At 42.6% G+C, this 14,472-nt stretch overlaps 1 protein-coding gene and 1 long non-coding RNA gene across 3 annotated transcripts in view; one reads left to right on the top strand and one right to left on the bottom strand.

The window, feature by feature from the left end:
* LOC307212370 overlaps positions 1 to 4,610 on the bottom strand; it is a 29,366-nt gene extending 24,756 nt beyond the window's left edge. Inside the window, exon 1 of one of the 2 annotated variants that reach the window (XR_013836974.1) lies at positions 4,213 to 4,610. This is a non-coding gene — a long non-coding RNA (uncharacterized lncRNA). The remainder of the gene's footprint in view (positions 1 to 4,212) is intronic. The other variant, XR_013836975.1, reaches the window with a different exon arrangement.
* Positions 4,611 to 4,939: 329 nt separating this feature from the next.
* Positions 4,940 to 14,472, top strand: part of TTC27 (tetratricopeptide repeat domain 27) — an 88,680-nt gene continuing 79,147 nt past the window's right edge. Inside the window, exons 1-5 of the mRNA XM_079969480.1 lie at positions 4,940 to 5,172; positions 7,274 to 7,457; positions 9,484 to 9,613; positions 10,152 to 10,292; positions 14,231 to 14,333. Of these exons, the coding sequence (XP_079825606.1) occupies positions 5,082 to 5,172; positions 7,274 to 7,457; positions 9,484 to 9,613; positions 10,152 to 10,292; positions 14,231 to 14,333 (649 nt within the window). The 5' untranslated portion in view covers positions 4,940 to 5,081. The remainder of the gene's footprint in view (positions 5,173 to 7,273; positions 7,458 to 9,483; positions 9,614 to 10,151; positions 10,293 to 14,230; positions 14,334 to 14,472) is intronic.

The following is a 14,472-nucleotide window of genomic DNA, read 5'->3' as shown; positions in this document are numbered from 1 at the left end:
ATATGATCAATACACCCACACACCCTGGCAATCAGAGATAATAACTCATTCTCAGCCACCTGTAATGTCTTTTTAAAGCAGTCAGCAAGCCTTCTGCTATAATATTCCATGGGCTCCAAATCAATGCAGAGTACTATCAATAACTGTACTTAAACCACAAATCAACAATCCTGGATCACATCTTTGCAAATTGGTTATCACCTGTGTTTATCTGAGGGAGACAGTTACCTTCAAGCATATTATGACTGGCAGACCTTACTATATCAAACAAAACATCACTTGCAGGTCCTGCAATGTAATTTACATTGCTGAGTGGAAATGTCTATGACATGTTCAGTATGTGTGTAAAACAACAACTGATCTACACACGTATTTTAGGAAGCACAAGTCTACAGTCTTAATGAAAAATTGGAACAATCAGTTGCAAAGCAGTTCAATTCAGATGACCACCACTGAGCTGTCTCTACAACAGAGACGCCACCTGATTCAAAACCACCGGAAGTAAGAGAAAACTTGTGGAGACCTAGACTTGATACCTTACTACCATATGGCCTAAACCCTGGGAATAGAACCAAAGATGCCCATGTCCATGTATTTTAACTTATAAATCGTTTAATTTAATTTATAAATCATTTCCTTTGAAGCATCTCAAAGTGATGGCCCAATGCATTAAAACATATAGAAAAGAACATACAGAAAAAACAATTACAAGAATAAAAGTTTAAAAATACATATATATTTTTTAAGTTCAAATACAATACAAAAATCTGTATCAGTACAATACAGATACAGTAAAAATCTCCACTTGTAAAGCTTATTGAAAGAGGAAAGTCTTCAACAGGCACATACATATGTAAGCTATCAAGGGGCTCCAGTGGATGTAAGGGGAGTACTAAAACATGGAACCAGCACTGAGTATAGGTTAGGGATCTTTTAAAAGTACATTGAATGGTAAGTACTCTTGATTGTACTTGAATGACTACCAATTTTTATTTTAAAATTATCCCTTAAATTAGAATCTTCTTATTCCCTTCTCTTTAGGAAAGCCAGAGGCCACACTATTATTTTTATAGAGCAGGAAACCCATACATGCTCCAATGAAATAGTATTCATTTGGGCATTTCATTTAATTGTAAATGGTTTAATTAGAATATTCCATTACTTAGCTTACTATTATTCATGCGGACTGATTCCCTATTATGCTGTTTATACAAGCCTTATAAGCTACGTTTTGCACATAGTCACTATGTTGTGATTGGATGATATGCTTGTGACACATAGTCCAAAAAGTTATTTTCCATATAAATCCTACAATAGTTGGATTATCACCACCTACTTCCAAAGGGGTTGTCTGTTCAGCAGCAGAAGAAAAATTCTAGAGATGCTTGTGAAATACATTCACTGGTGTGGCAGTATGGTGTTAATGACAGGATACTATGAACTGCTTAGAAAACAGAAATGCAGGACTGGCCCCAATGGTATTTCAATGGTTCAGCAGAGTATTTTGATGTTGCTGTACCAGTATGAGACACCAGGTGGGACCTCTGCCACATTAAATATCAATGAGTGAAAAGGCAGGTGGCAGAGGAGTAGTGGCACACAGGTGGGGTGGAGCTGCCCTTCCAACACTTGCCCCATTGCTGCTTAGCAGGACAGGGCTGAATGGTAGTCAAATTGGGGCTGCGACGGTACACCAGTGAGAACACAAGACTGGCGGTGATCCTACTGATGGTTTCACATGACCATGATCCCGCCACTGCCCTGTTATTTATTACAGTGGTGCCCCGCAAGACGGAATTAATTCGTTCCGCGAGTTGCTTCGTCTTGCGATTTTTTCGTCTTGCGGAGCGCAGATTCCCCGGGTATTAACGGCTTTAAGAAAAAGGAAGCAAACCCACAATATGTTTTCGTCTTGCGAAGCAAGCCCATAGGGAAATTCGTCTTGCGAAGCAACTCAAGAAACGAAAAACCCTTTCGTCTTGCGCGTTTTTCGTCTAGCGAGGCATTCGTCTTGCGGGGCACCACTGTATTATTATTATTATTATTTAAATTTATATACCGCTCTATACCTTCAGGTCTCAGGGCGGTTCATCCGTTCCAACCATGTTCAAGTAAACAGCTGTCACACCACTGTCAGGAGGTTGGCTATGCCTCACCACACACACACACACACACAGAGAGAGAGAGAGAGAGAGAGAGAGAGAGAGAGAGAGAGATACTGGAGTGGGGACACCACACTTATGAAAAAGCTCTTGAAACAACTGTGACAACTGTATGAAAGCCACTCTAATAATACCTGTTTAAGTATAATATCTTAATTGATTAAACTTTCTAGTCCTTGTGGCTGCAATAAGGAGTTTGGGTGGTAGAAGAGGAAATGCAGGAAAACCCTAGAACTGGAAACAAGACAATATAATCTGGTTGAGTTTCCAGTAAGGTATTTACATGCATTGCTCTCCTAAGCCTTGCCCACATGAATGTTCTTGGCTGCCACACCCTGCTCCTCTACTGTCCACTCTGCTCTGTTCTGTGGCTTTGATGTGTCTCCAATGAAAATAAGGGAACTGCACGGGGCTGACCCAATCATGAGAGGTAATGAGACCACTTAGATGGCTGGTGGGAGATGGCTGGAGGGGTGTGTGGCAAATTGGCACACGCCTTGGCCCTTCACTCACATCACTATCGGCCACCAATGCTGCTGATGCTGCCAGTGCCATCACCCACCGACTTGGTGAGGCAAGAAGTGCCCTTTCCACCTCTTCCTTGCTGCTTCACTCTAAGGAGGGACTCACCTGGCCCTTCCTCAGAGCAAAGCAATAAAGAGGTGGTGGAGGGAGTAGTGGATAAACCATTGGTGCCACTGCTAACGTGGTGATGGGGAAAAAAAAAATAAAGTCAACGAGAAGGAATGAGTGGGCAGGGGAGAAGATGGCAGTGGTGCCACAAGGAGAACTGGAGAGAAGCAGAGCCACTAACCACCCCCAGCCACACAACTGCTTGCACTGCCCCAGTGACAATCTGGGAGAGAGATGGGCTTTCTATTCCATGGCTCTGGAGCTGCTACCAGATAACAACAACACCCTAGTGGTCCCGGGCCCTAAGGAAGTTAGATTGGCTTCGACCAAAGCCAGGGCCTTTTCAACTCTGGCTCCGGCCTGGTGGAACGCTCTGCCTCATGAGACCAGGGCCCTGCAGGATCTGATTTCTTTCTGCAGGGCCTGTAAGACAGAGTGGTTCCGCCTGGCCTTTGGCTTGGAGCCAATTTGATTCCCTCCCTCCCTCTCTTTCTTTTTTCTTTTCCTTCTCCTCCTGCGATGAGGCTACATTTTAATATTTTAATGTTCCATTATTTTAATGTTGTATTTTATTTTTGTTTTTAAGTTTGTAATCATCCATCTTGTTTTTATTATTGCTTGTAAGCCGCTCTGAGCCCGGCCTTGGCTGGGGAGGGCGGGGTATAAATAAAAAAAATATTATTATTATTATTATTATTACCAAAAAGAAAAGCAGCAACCTAACAGAATTACACACTTAAGTTCACTGATTGCAAAAAGGATAGGCATATTTTGATTGGATTGTGGACAGTGTGTATGAGAGGTGTGTGCTTCAACACCAGGCAATGATGTCCTGCCACCCTCTTCCTCTTTGCAAAGTGTTCATCCTTAGGAAGGGAAAGTACAGTGGTACCTCTGGTTATGAACTTAATTCATTCTGAAGGTCTGTTCTTAACCTGAAACTGTTCTTAACCTGAGGTACCACTTTAGCTAATGGGGCCTCCCGCTGCCACTGCACAATTTCTGTTCTTATCCGGGGGTAAAGTTCTTAACCCAAGGTACTACTTCCGGGTTAGCAGAGTCTGTAACCTTAAGTGTTTGTGACCCAAGGTGTTTGTAACTCCAAGAGCAAAACACTTGCCTCACCTGAACATATATTATTTAAATACACACATACACACTACTTTTTAATTAAAAAAAAGTGGGGGAAAGAATCCTCACAAAACAGCAAATAAGAACCCATATTAATCACACCCTTCAGTCCAAGGCTGGTCCAATAAATATTGTTGTCTAAGGCAAAGGACAAAATGGTGCCTCCCACTCTCTTTCCCCATATAGAAGCCAACTGGAGTAGCAGTTTAATTTTAATTTAGCACTGGGGAGGGGACACTTTATCCTGCCTTGAAGGAAAGCAGTCTGACTTAAAGAAGGAACCCACCTGCAGCTTAGTGCTCCAAATGCCTGCCTGCTGCTCCTCATCCCTCAGCACCTCCTGCCGGAGAAGCCACTTTGGGGCCGACTCTGCCTATGTCCTCTTTGCTCCCCTCTACACTGGTAGGCAGACACAGATATTATTGCAGATTGGGCTTTCTTTTCAGTGGGAACTCACGAGAACTCAATTCCAGGACCTCTCAGGTGGGAGCCATTGCCATTCTAAGAGAGCAGGTGTTCATGGTGAGTTCTGGCACCTCCTTTTCTAGGAAAAAAACCAGGCACTGATTGCAGACACCTTGAACTCATACGCCTTTTAGTGAGAAAAACTAAGGCAACACCTACAACTAGTGATGCCCCTATGGAGAAAGCCTCGCTTGCAGGGCTTCCTATACAATAAGCGGGTTTAGGGCTCTGGTCGCGCCGACCATTTCCCGCCGGCGCCAGCCGCACGAACCCCAAGCGCTGCTTCGAGTTGCCGCGCCAACATCCCTCGCGCGCGTCTACCCGCTGCTTGAGAGTCGCCCCGCGCAACCGACACGTGCCAGCTGGAGCCGCACAGGGCTCCGCGTTCCTTGCCACGTGCGGCGTGCGCACGCAACCCTCTCCCTCCCACCCATATCTCCCGGACCGGAAAGAGGTTTTCCGCCAGCACCTGACGCCGAATGGCGTCGTTGCGCATGCGTTGCTGCCCTCTCTCCCACCGACCGACCCGCCCACCTCTCCCAGGTTGCTTCGCGCTACTGGCATGGCGGCTTCCTAAGGCCGCTTAGTGCACATGGGTTAGACTGGCCACGCGTCAAAAAAAAAAAAAAAAAAAGGCAAGGAAGCGGCTTCTCCTCCGTCTCGTCTGTAGAGCAGGAGCGCGTTGAGAAAATGCGGGCGTTGGAGCGTGTGTTGCTGAGGGGCTTCCCCAGCGCAGCGGAGTCGCCGCGGTGGAAGCAGAACGAGGCAGCTTCGGCTGCAGGTAAGGCTTCGGCGAGCCAGAGGCAGCCTTCGTCGCTCGTCCTCAGGCGCGCCTTGCCTCTCGCCCTGGCAGCGGGGTGGGAGCCCTGTCAAAGCGGCGCCTCATCCTGCCTCCCCTTGCCCTGGTACCTCCGTGAGTGGGAAGTGTCTCCCAAAGGGAGTAGTCGCTGGAGTTATTTCTTTGCGCGGCTGCTGCTGCTGCTGCTGCTACCCTGGCAGTCGTTGAAGGTGCGAAGGGTATAGTGCTGGGTGAAAGCGGGCTGAACCTAAGACATCAAGCTTAACCCATCTAAGAGGCAATTGTCAGTGCTGCCTGCTTGTGTTCCGGGATGGATAGGAGACACGGAGTCATGGGGGCGTGGAGAGGCAGTGAGTCTGACACCCAGCAATCAGTAGATAGCATTGTCACTTTTTCTCCTCTCCCCCGAAAAATAAAATGGAGGTTTCACGTATTTGAGCTTCAGTAGTGGGTACGAATGTCTCTCGTTATGATATAGACTGCCCCTGGGATGCTGGGGCATTGCGTTGCTTCGTAAGTGATTGATCTGCCAAGTTTTTGCTAACCTTTATTATAACTTAAGTATCTCATGCTGTTTCATGCTTACTGTCTGACTGTTACAGATAGGCTCCGTGAAGTCGCAAAAGCCTTTAGTGATCCTCCTCTCCATACTGTTGTTGCCACAGAGACTATTTCCAGTTCAGAATTTTCCTGATCATGGAATGCAATAGCCATGTATTAACAGTGCAATATTTTGTAAACCTCATGAGATGCGCTTGCATGACAAGTTGCTTTTAACTGGTGTTTTGAGCAGTGCTGTTTTTCTAGAAGAAGAGGTGCCAGAACCCACCATGAGCACCTCTCTCATTCTCTTTAGAATGGCAATGGCGCTCACTTGAGAGGCGCCAGAAAGTTATTCCTTAACTTTGTTTATTAGAGGTCTGTAAAGGTGACAGTAGATATCAGGTTGGATTTCTAACATAGAGGCCCAGTTTGGATTATCATTCAAGGTTTCAAAAACCTTGGTTTATGAGCCTGTGAATGAGCGTTTGGCCCAAGCACTCTTTCCCTGCCTCTTCCCTTTTCCCATTGCACACTGTTTTCTGTGGGAAATCCGGTTCTGTAGCTGCTGTCCTAAACTACAGTTCCCTGCTGCATCCAAGCTGGGGAACTCTGCATAGGAGCCAACTCCTAAGGGCCAAGGTCCCTTTGCCCCTCCCAAAATAAAATATTTGAGGGGCCAGGGCCCCTAAAGTTGATGAACATTGCCATACAAATGGTGCGAGTGCACAGTATACTGTGATCAATTATGTGAGTAGGGTTTACCTACCCCCCCCTTCCAAATATTGTATTCAAGTTGGCATCCTTGGGCCCAAGTACATGAAGGAGTGCCTTCGAGCACGATGCACCCCCCCCCCTTTGGGCTATGGCTCTTAACTAAGATTCATTTGTCACCCATATATTTAGATGCCAACATAAAACATATTTATTTTCCCAGGGTTTTGGTAACTAGCTGCATGTTTTAACAAAGAGGGGTTTTTTGTCCACCACTTTGTGTCTTAAAGGTTGTTCCTAATCAGTCAATGTTTTAAATGACTGTTCTGTGATGCTGTGTGTGTGTGTGTGTGTGTGTGTGTGTGTGTGTGTTAGCCACCCCGGGGTCTTCAGGGAAGGACAGCATATAGTAACCATAGTTAGATATAATACACATTGCTGTCTGAAAGAGGGCCTTGTAGGACCATCAAGTCCAGAATCTAAAATTACCTAGCTGCACCACTGCTTGCAAAGAATGTGTGAGGGTTAAGAGCAAATGATTAGAAGCCTAATGTCTGGACAGCTGGTTCTTGTTTACAGATTTCAGTCTCTTTAAAATCTTTGTTGTAAGCACACCATAAGAGTCCAGCATGAATGCTGTTTTAATACAGTAAATGCCAAAAGGGTATTTTTCTAAAGCATCCCAACTTCTTTTCCTCTGATATGAGATGTCTTAGAATGCAACACTATAACTGTATAGGATTAAGTCTCTTTGAAGTAAGTTACGCTTGCATTGAGTATACATTAAACAAGATAGGATTCCTAAGACTTTCATTGTGTTTTATTTTAGAGAGTGGGTCCTTGTTGCAGTTGTTGTTGGAAGGGAATTATGAGGCCGTTTTACTAAGTAAAGCAGTTCAGGATATTTTCACAACACCTGAAGTAACAGAAGAGGATACCATTGCCAGCTACTTAGAAAAGCAGATTCAAGATTATCTGGACTGTTCTTCTGCAGATACAGATCCTATGGAAAGGTAAAAATAATTATTTGAAGAAGAAATTTATTTTTCATACTTGATGGTATAAAAATAACAATCTCAAAATAAAACAGCTATTCTGAACACATCCTAGTGTACTATCTCAGAAATTATGGGTTGTTAAGTCTTTTGAATATTTAGTGTTCAGATTTTTCAGTTTCTCAGGCATACCAGTGGGGCAGAACTGACCCCCAAACCTGTAAGAACAAAAAGCATTGCCCCCCCACTAAATTAATGGGGAGGGGTTAACACATCACAAGGCAATGTACAAGTATTGTTGAGGCCTGCCTTGAACATGGAATTATGGAGTTAATTATAAAACAAAAGTTTTATTATTCTTTTCAGAGCTGTCATGCTTTAACCTCTCATGTTTCACCTTACCTGTAGACAGAGGGTTAAAAAGAAAAAGCAACATGAATTATGAAAATAATTTGTAGGATCAATGCAAATCTGTAAATCCTGCAACATGTTTTCAGTAACCCTAGTAACTGTAGACATCTGTTGTAAGAAAACTGCAAGGATTTACTATGACTATGAGACTTACATATAAAACACTGTGTACCATTTTCCTATGTGTACCTCTTGAGCCTTTTGTGTTTGTATCGTGGTTTTTTAGCCATATTATATTGGGGCTGATTTGTTCTGATTTCCTAGTTTTTGGTGGGCAACCACATGGGAGAACACATTGAAATATTCTGAATCAAAACTGAACAGCTCTATTTGTCCTCCATGACAGCAGTCTAACAAAGAAGTATGTGTGCACATAGTTGGGCTTATTAAAAAGTTCTACTGCAATCAGTTGTATTCATGAAAAACCAAGCTGCTTCTTAATTCAAATCTTAAGTATGCTTCTTGCGTCGTTGTTGCTGCTGTTTGCATTGCAGTTGCTAAGAACTTTAATGTTGAGATTTCAAAGTGGGTTGCTTTTTTAAGGCTTCCCTGGTTTAAGGGAGGCATAAACAAAGGCAGAGAACAGAAGCAGAAAAACAGAAATGAAGAGCTGTGAAGATAAATAAGAGACAGATGGAAGCATAATGAGTGAGATCCAATGTATTCCGAGTGGACATCCACTTGCACAACTTGGCTTCTCCTTCCTCTTCTCCCCACTCGCAGCTCCCCAAGCACCCCTAGAATCTGCACAGGAGGGTTGGGGACCCCACAGAGCAGATTTTAAAGCTGTGCATGCGGGAGGAGAGAAACTACAAGTTCTATTGCACAAGCAGATTTCCATTGTGTAAGCAGGCTGCCACAGTTGGGTCTCATCCAGGTGGAGTCATGTGCAATAGCCCCATCTGAGGAATAAATATGCATCTGGTTATTGGGATCAAACTCATTATTTTTACGTCTTGGTCTTGATTGTTATAATTGGCAACTGTTGTGATTCACAGATTGCTTTTCCATGGCATATCTAAACTGACAACCTGTGCAGATGGGGCAGGACTGTGCTTCTCATTGATGGCATTCCTATTTTAAGAGGTTAGGTGCATAATAAGATTTGTTTGGTGCATTGGGTGAATGAACATAGCTGACTCTGTGCTGCCCTACATGTTTTAGAATGTGTACAGGCAATTTCGGCCTTTTATGTTCCATCGCCTTATGCATCTAGCCATGCAACAACCTCTGATAAATCCAGAGATAATTTTATTTTCTCAGTTTGAGGGAGATTTCCTGCCCTCCTTCTGGTTTGGGAGAAGGGTAGAGGATTCCTCCATTACTTATGCTAAGTTTGGAAACCATTTTTATCTGTCAGTAAAAAAATATAATTGATAAGTCAGTTCAGTTCTCGAAGCACGTCAGGAAAACAAAATCTTACAGCCTTCCTTGAACAATTGAGTTAAATGTTCTTCAGATGGATATTTTTTCATGCAGATTTGTAACTGTTCCATTTTTTTTGGTGCATCTTCCATCTTTTAAACTAAAGACTTGCATAGAAGGAACAGGACAATTTCTACCTACTATTTATTTATTTATATATATATGTATGACCGTATCAATAAAAATGGAATTGTTTATTGTCTTGCAGGCAAAGTGTGGTGTTTCTACTTGGTGTGGGGAGCCTTCAGTTGTTTGTACAGAGCAACTGGACTGGGCCTCCTGTTGAATTGCAACCTCAGGACTTTTTGCAAACTGTATTACTAGAACAATACGGCGAGGTACTGTTCTCTTCTCTCTCCACCACCATCACCCCACTCCCCAGGACAATAGTATAGTCACTGTCTTTTAGTGGAAAAATATTGATATACATCATGCTGACCTTATCTTGGGGGAGAATTGCTGCAGGTGATCTTTTATTTTCCTCATGCTGAAACTTCTCCTCAGAAATGGTTCGGCATCGTCACAGAAGTTAAAGATGTATAGAGATTGTGCTCAGCTTAGGTGTACATTAGAGAGAAACCTTCAACCTGCAGTGGAAGAATCCATTTTGCTTTGATTTTAATGGCCAATTTGCATACAGCATGCCATGTATAAGTTCAGGAATTATTGACAATGAGAGGCGAGAGGAAGGATTCATGGTTTCAAAGCACCATTTGCAATGCGAACTTTCACCTGTGTTTGAATTTCTGTATTGTATAAAAACATTTCGAGGTGAATGGGCTAAAGTAAATTGGTGTGTGCGGCACGCAAATTTTGCTTCCTCTTGAAGAGTAATTTGAAGTTGCTTAAAGTGAGTTTCTTGTTTTCTCCTTCCAGCCCAGTACATTGTCTACAGCTGTGCTGAGTCTGCTGGTTCTAGATGGTGAATCGATCTATAGCCTGACTTCCCATAGTGTCTTGCTGATGCTCGCTAGAGCAGTGCTTGTGAATTCAAAGCATAAACTAGAAGCCATACAGGTAAGGGGGGAAAAACACGAAGAAATACTTATGCTTGTTTCCAGCTATCAGTGGGCTTATATTATTCATATTGTTCCTTGTACCATATGCGTTTCTTGAGTAACTGGGGGAGACAGGACTAAGGCTTGGAGGTTCAAAGCCACAGCGTAGTGAAAGGGTATGGCATGCAGGGTCTAATTAGTGAGAAGGTACTGAGTTGTAACCTGGGAGCAAGTTGGGAGAAAGCAGAAAGGCAAGCAAATCCTCAGTACAGTGGTACCTCTGGTTACATATTTAATTCGTTCCAGAGTTCTGTTCTTAACTGAAACTGTTCTTAACCTGAAGCACCACTTTAGCTAATGGGGCCTCCTGCTGCCACTGCGCCGCTGCTGCGCGATTTCTGTTCTCATCCTGAAGCGAGGTTCTTAACCCAAGGTACTATTTCTGGGTTAGCAGAGTCTGTAACCTGAAGCGTATGTAACCCGAGGTACCACTGTAGTAGCTTCTGTGGTAGCTGCAGGAACAAGGCTTCCTTGCTTGTTGTTCCTGAGGCAGCCACTCATATATTTACTGTCTGGCTCTCTGACCCCACTTGGTGTGCTTTCTCAGAGTGACTCTAAACCTCATTAGTTTGCACCTGGCTTCTTCTCCCAAGTCTGGCTACACAGTGGTTGATGATGATTTACATGATGCTGTTCCTGGTGTCCAGTCACAGGCTCTGAACCCTATTTTATTCTTTTAAAAGTTTTTCTAAACTGCTTAATGTTTTTTTTAAAATTCTGTAATTTTTAATACAGTACTACTTTTTAAATATATACTAAAAATGTATAATTTTGTACAACTTGTAAAAAGAAAAAGAAAATCAGTTAACAAAAATGCAGCCTAAAACTAATAAAGCAGTATAATGTCCCAGGGAGCTTTGGCATTTTGAGTAGGCAGTAGGCATTTTGAGTAGGCCATTCTGCAGTACTTTTACCTTGTGAACAATCAACCTGGAGATGGTTGGATCTGTGTTCCTTAGTGCCTGAAGGAGGCTCTGTCTTACATTCCTGAGCTGGGCTAGTTCTGTGGGCTGTGACAGAGCACTTGTGAGTTGTGGCAAAGTACTGTGAAGGATCCCTGATGCACAATATTAAAACCTATTTTTCCCCCTTCACTGGTAACACATTGCTGTTCCACTGGTAACACATTGCATTTATGAACATTCATTTCTTGCCTTGGGCCTCTAAACAGTCACACCAAATAGTATAAAGGAAATAAATGCCTCCATGGAATAGGTGAAATGTTTTAAATGCAATTCTATCACTGTATTTCTTTCAACCAAGTCATAACAAAACTCTTTCCGGTCTGTGCTCAGAAAAGGGAAATACTTATGCAAATACAGTAGCAAACCAATATCACCCTTATGGTAATTGCCGGACATTATGTCTTCAGACAAAATCAGCCATTCAGTTGTGAATATTCTTTGCCTTTTCAGTGTATTGTTTGATTCTGTTTATTTTAATGATAATTTTTACAGTAGTCTATGCATTTTTTCTGTGCTGCACTTTAATGATATATATATTCCTGCTCTAAGACCATTTGGTGAAGTGCAGATTATAAATTATAAGTGACAAATTTCTTCTGATTGGACAGCACGGAGTATATTTTTTCAGTCTGTAAATCCCAGCAGCCTGCAATAGAGTCCCAACTGAAAATAATCTCTAGGGGGGTTTACATGGTAAGAAGTATAAGATGGAGTTCATTATGTCCTCAACTGCAGTTTGGCAGCATATGCACAGTCACTGTTTGTTCTTATGGTGGTATATCTGTTGTTTCAATTTCTTATGCACAACTTTAAAAAATAAATCACAGTCTCAAGTGGATCCTGATATTGTATATTAAGTGACAAAGGGCACTTTCTGAAAGCATGATCTCATGAACACTTCCTGTGGGAAAAGGAAGTGGAAGCCCCTGGAAATACTTTAGCTACTTATCAGCAGTCAGGACCCTGACACAGAGGATCATGAAGACCAGCAGGGCAAACAGCAAAGGTGCTGAACCCAGGCCCTAGCACTAACATGGGCAGAGCCAGACGCATACCCACACCCCACGAGATGGCATCAGCTGTGTCATATTCCACTGAGGAACTGATCCCTGTTACACCAGGGGGCTTGCATTTTCTGCCTGATCACCGACACAGGCATCACAGAAGGCAGGAGCTGAACTAGACATATTCAAGGAGATGACTGTCAATGGCTGCTAGCCAAAATGGCTGCCTACATGGTTGGAGGCAGTAACGCTTGCGAATGCAAGTTGCTGGAGACCACAGGAGTGGAGAGTGCTGTTGTACTCAGGTCCTCCTTGCGAATTTCCCACAGGCATCTGGTTAGCTACTGTGAAAGCAGGATGCTGGTCTAGGTGGACTGGGAAGGCTCTTATTACATTCTTAACTTCAGGATTCCCACCCCCCCTTTTCCTAATAGCCACTTTCTTTTACTTGTCTTGACAACCAAAGCCAGAGTAAATCTACGACCTTAATACAAACACGATGCTAAAACATATTGTAGTGTTATGAGGAAGAGCAGAAATGAGTTTGTATACTCCCCCGCAGATGAGAAGAGGAAGTTTAAACCTTCCATTTGTGATTTCCTATTTTTCAAACTGTGGTTTGAACAAACCAGAATGGCCAAATGGTCAGGGATGATGGGAATTCTAGTCCAATGACTCCTGGTACCATATTGCTTTCAGGCCTGTTCTTAATAAACTGGTTTTGTGACCTTGTTGTTCTGGGTGTTGGGAGTTGTTTAACTATCAGTCACAATCTTAAAAAAATTCCATATCGGGCAGCAATACATAGTCGTTTCTTTTTACTGTGTTCACATAGTGATGCTTGATAAATGAAAAGCCGAAATATTAGTGAACATCCAAAAGAGGCCAAAAGTTACTTTTAAAAAACAAGTGTTTTTTATCTGGGTTGTGTGTACAGTTTTCCTCAAAGCATGTTTTTGTATTGCAAGCTTTGTCTAACAAAATACTGCTTTTTGAATCACTGTGGAAAACTCTAGCATTAACTGCAGGGTGGCAAAACAGCATTTACAGTCTAACATAAACTGCCTTGTAGGTTCCTGAACAAAGTGTCAAAATGTAAGAGCTGACCTCTCTAACAGTGTCTCCTGAATAAGTACCTTATTTTATTCAGCTTGATAGCATAAGTCATATTTCATTGTGTCCTGTGTGAGACAATACAATATCCATCCTGACAGGTGTTTCTAGAACAGTTTTAATAAACAGCATGTGATTCTTCCTTGAGATATTTTTGCCCTCAAATCATGCAGTCCTTATGACACCTATTGCAGGCGTGTTATACCATAATTGCCTTGCACTGAGCAGAAGTGGCAAAATCAAGGCTAACTAAATTTCCCATTAGATGCTCTAAAAATGGTTTTCTGTTACTCCATAAGAACCTCTGTTGTCTTATTTCAGTGACATTAACAGTTTTCTGAATATTCCAAGGTTTGCAATTTTTCAGTCGTTCCTTTGGGCCTCCGTTTTCCTATACTAGCTATATTGTTGTTTCTTTCTCTACAGTTTCCATTCTTGAACTAGATTCTCATAGGAAACTGCCTTAGATCGATTCAGATCATTAGTTTTTCTACGTCTGTGCTGACTGGCATTGGCTTCCTGAGGTTTCAGACAGGAGTCATTCATAGCCCTCCTTAGGACCTTTTGTATATCATCTACCACTGAATTCCACCCTTTCCTTCCCATCCCACTGAACAAGTTCCCTTTCTAGGAATATGAACCCCGTGATCTTTGTAGAATATATTTTTCCAGGTCAGATGATCTCACTGTTACGATGAATTGGCTGTGTGATAAGGTACAATTGACATGTGAATGTGCTCATAATAAAATAGAAATGTGGGGATTTGAAACCAAGTGGATTTAATGTTTACAATATTCTTCGTTGCCGTTTTTAGACATTGCCTTGGTGGACTCTACGGTGTGTGAATATCCATCAGCAGTTGTTAGAAGAAAGATCACCTGAACTCTTTGATATTGCCCAGGCCTGTATACAACAAGGTATACTTAAAATTGACATTGCATATTAGTGGGAGAATCACACGTTGCATTCTATTTGGATGACCATTCTTTTCTTATATTTGGGATTATTTGTTGTGTTTGTTTGATTGCTTAGTCCAGAAAGCGAATCATAAAAAGT

Source organism: Podarcis cretensis (genome assembly GCF_951804945.1).
Source record: "Podarcis cretensis genome assembly, chromosome: 3".
NCBI classification, from domain to species: Eukaryota; Metazoa; Chordata; class Lepidosauria; order Squamata; family Lacertidae; genus Podarcis; species Podarcis cretensis.
Note: the sequence above shows the minus strand (reverse complement) of the source record. Positions and strands in the feature narration are given on the sequence as shown.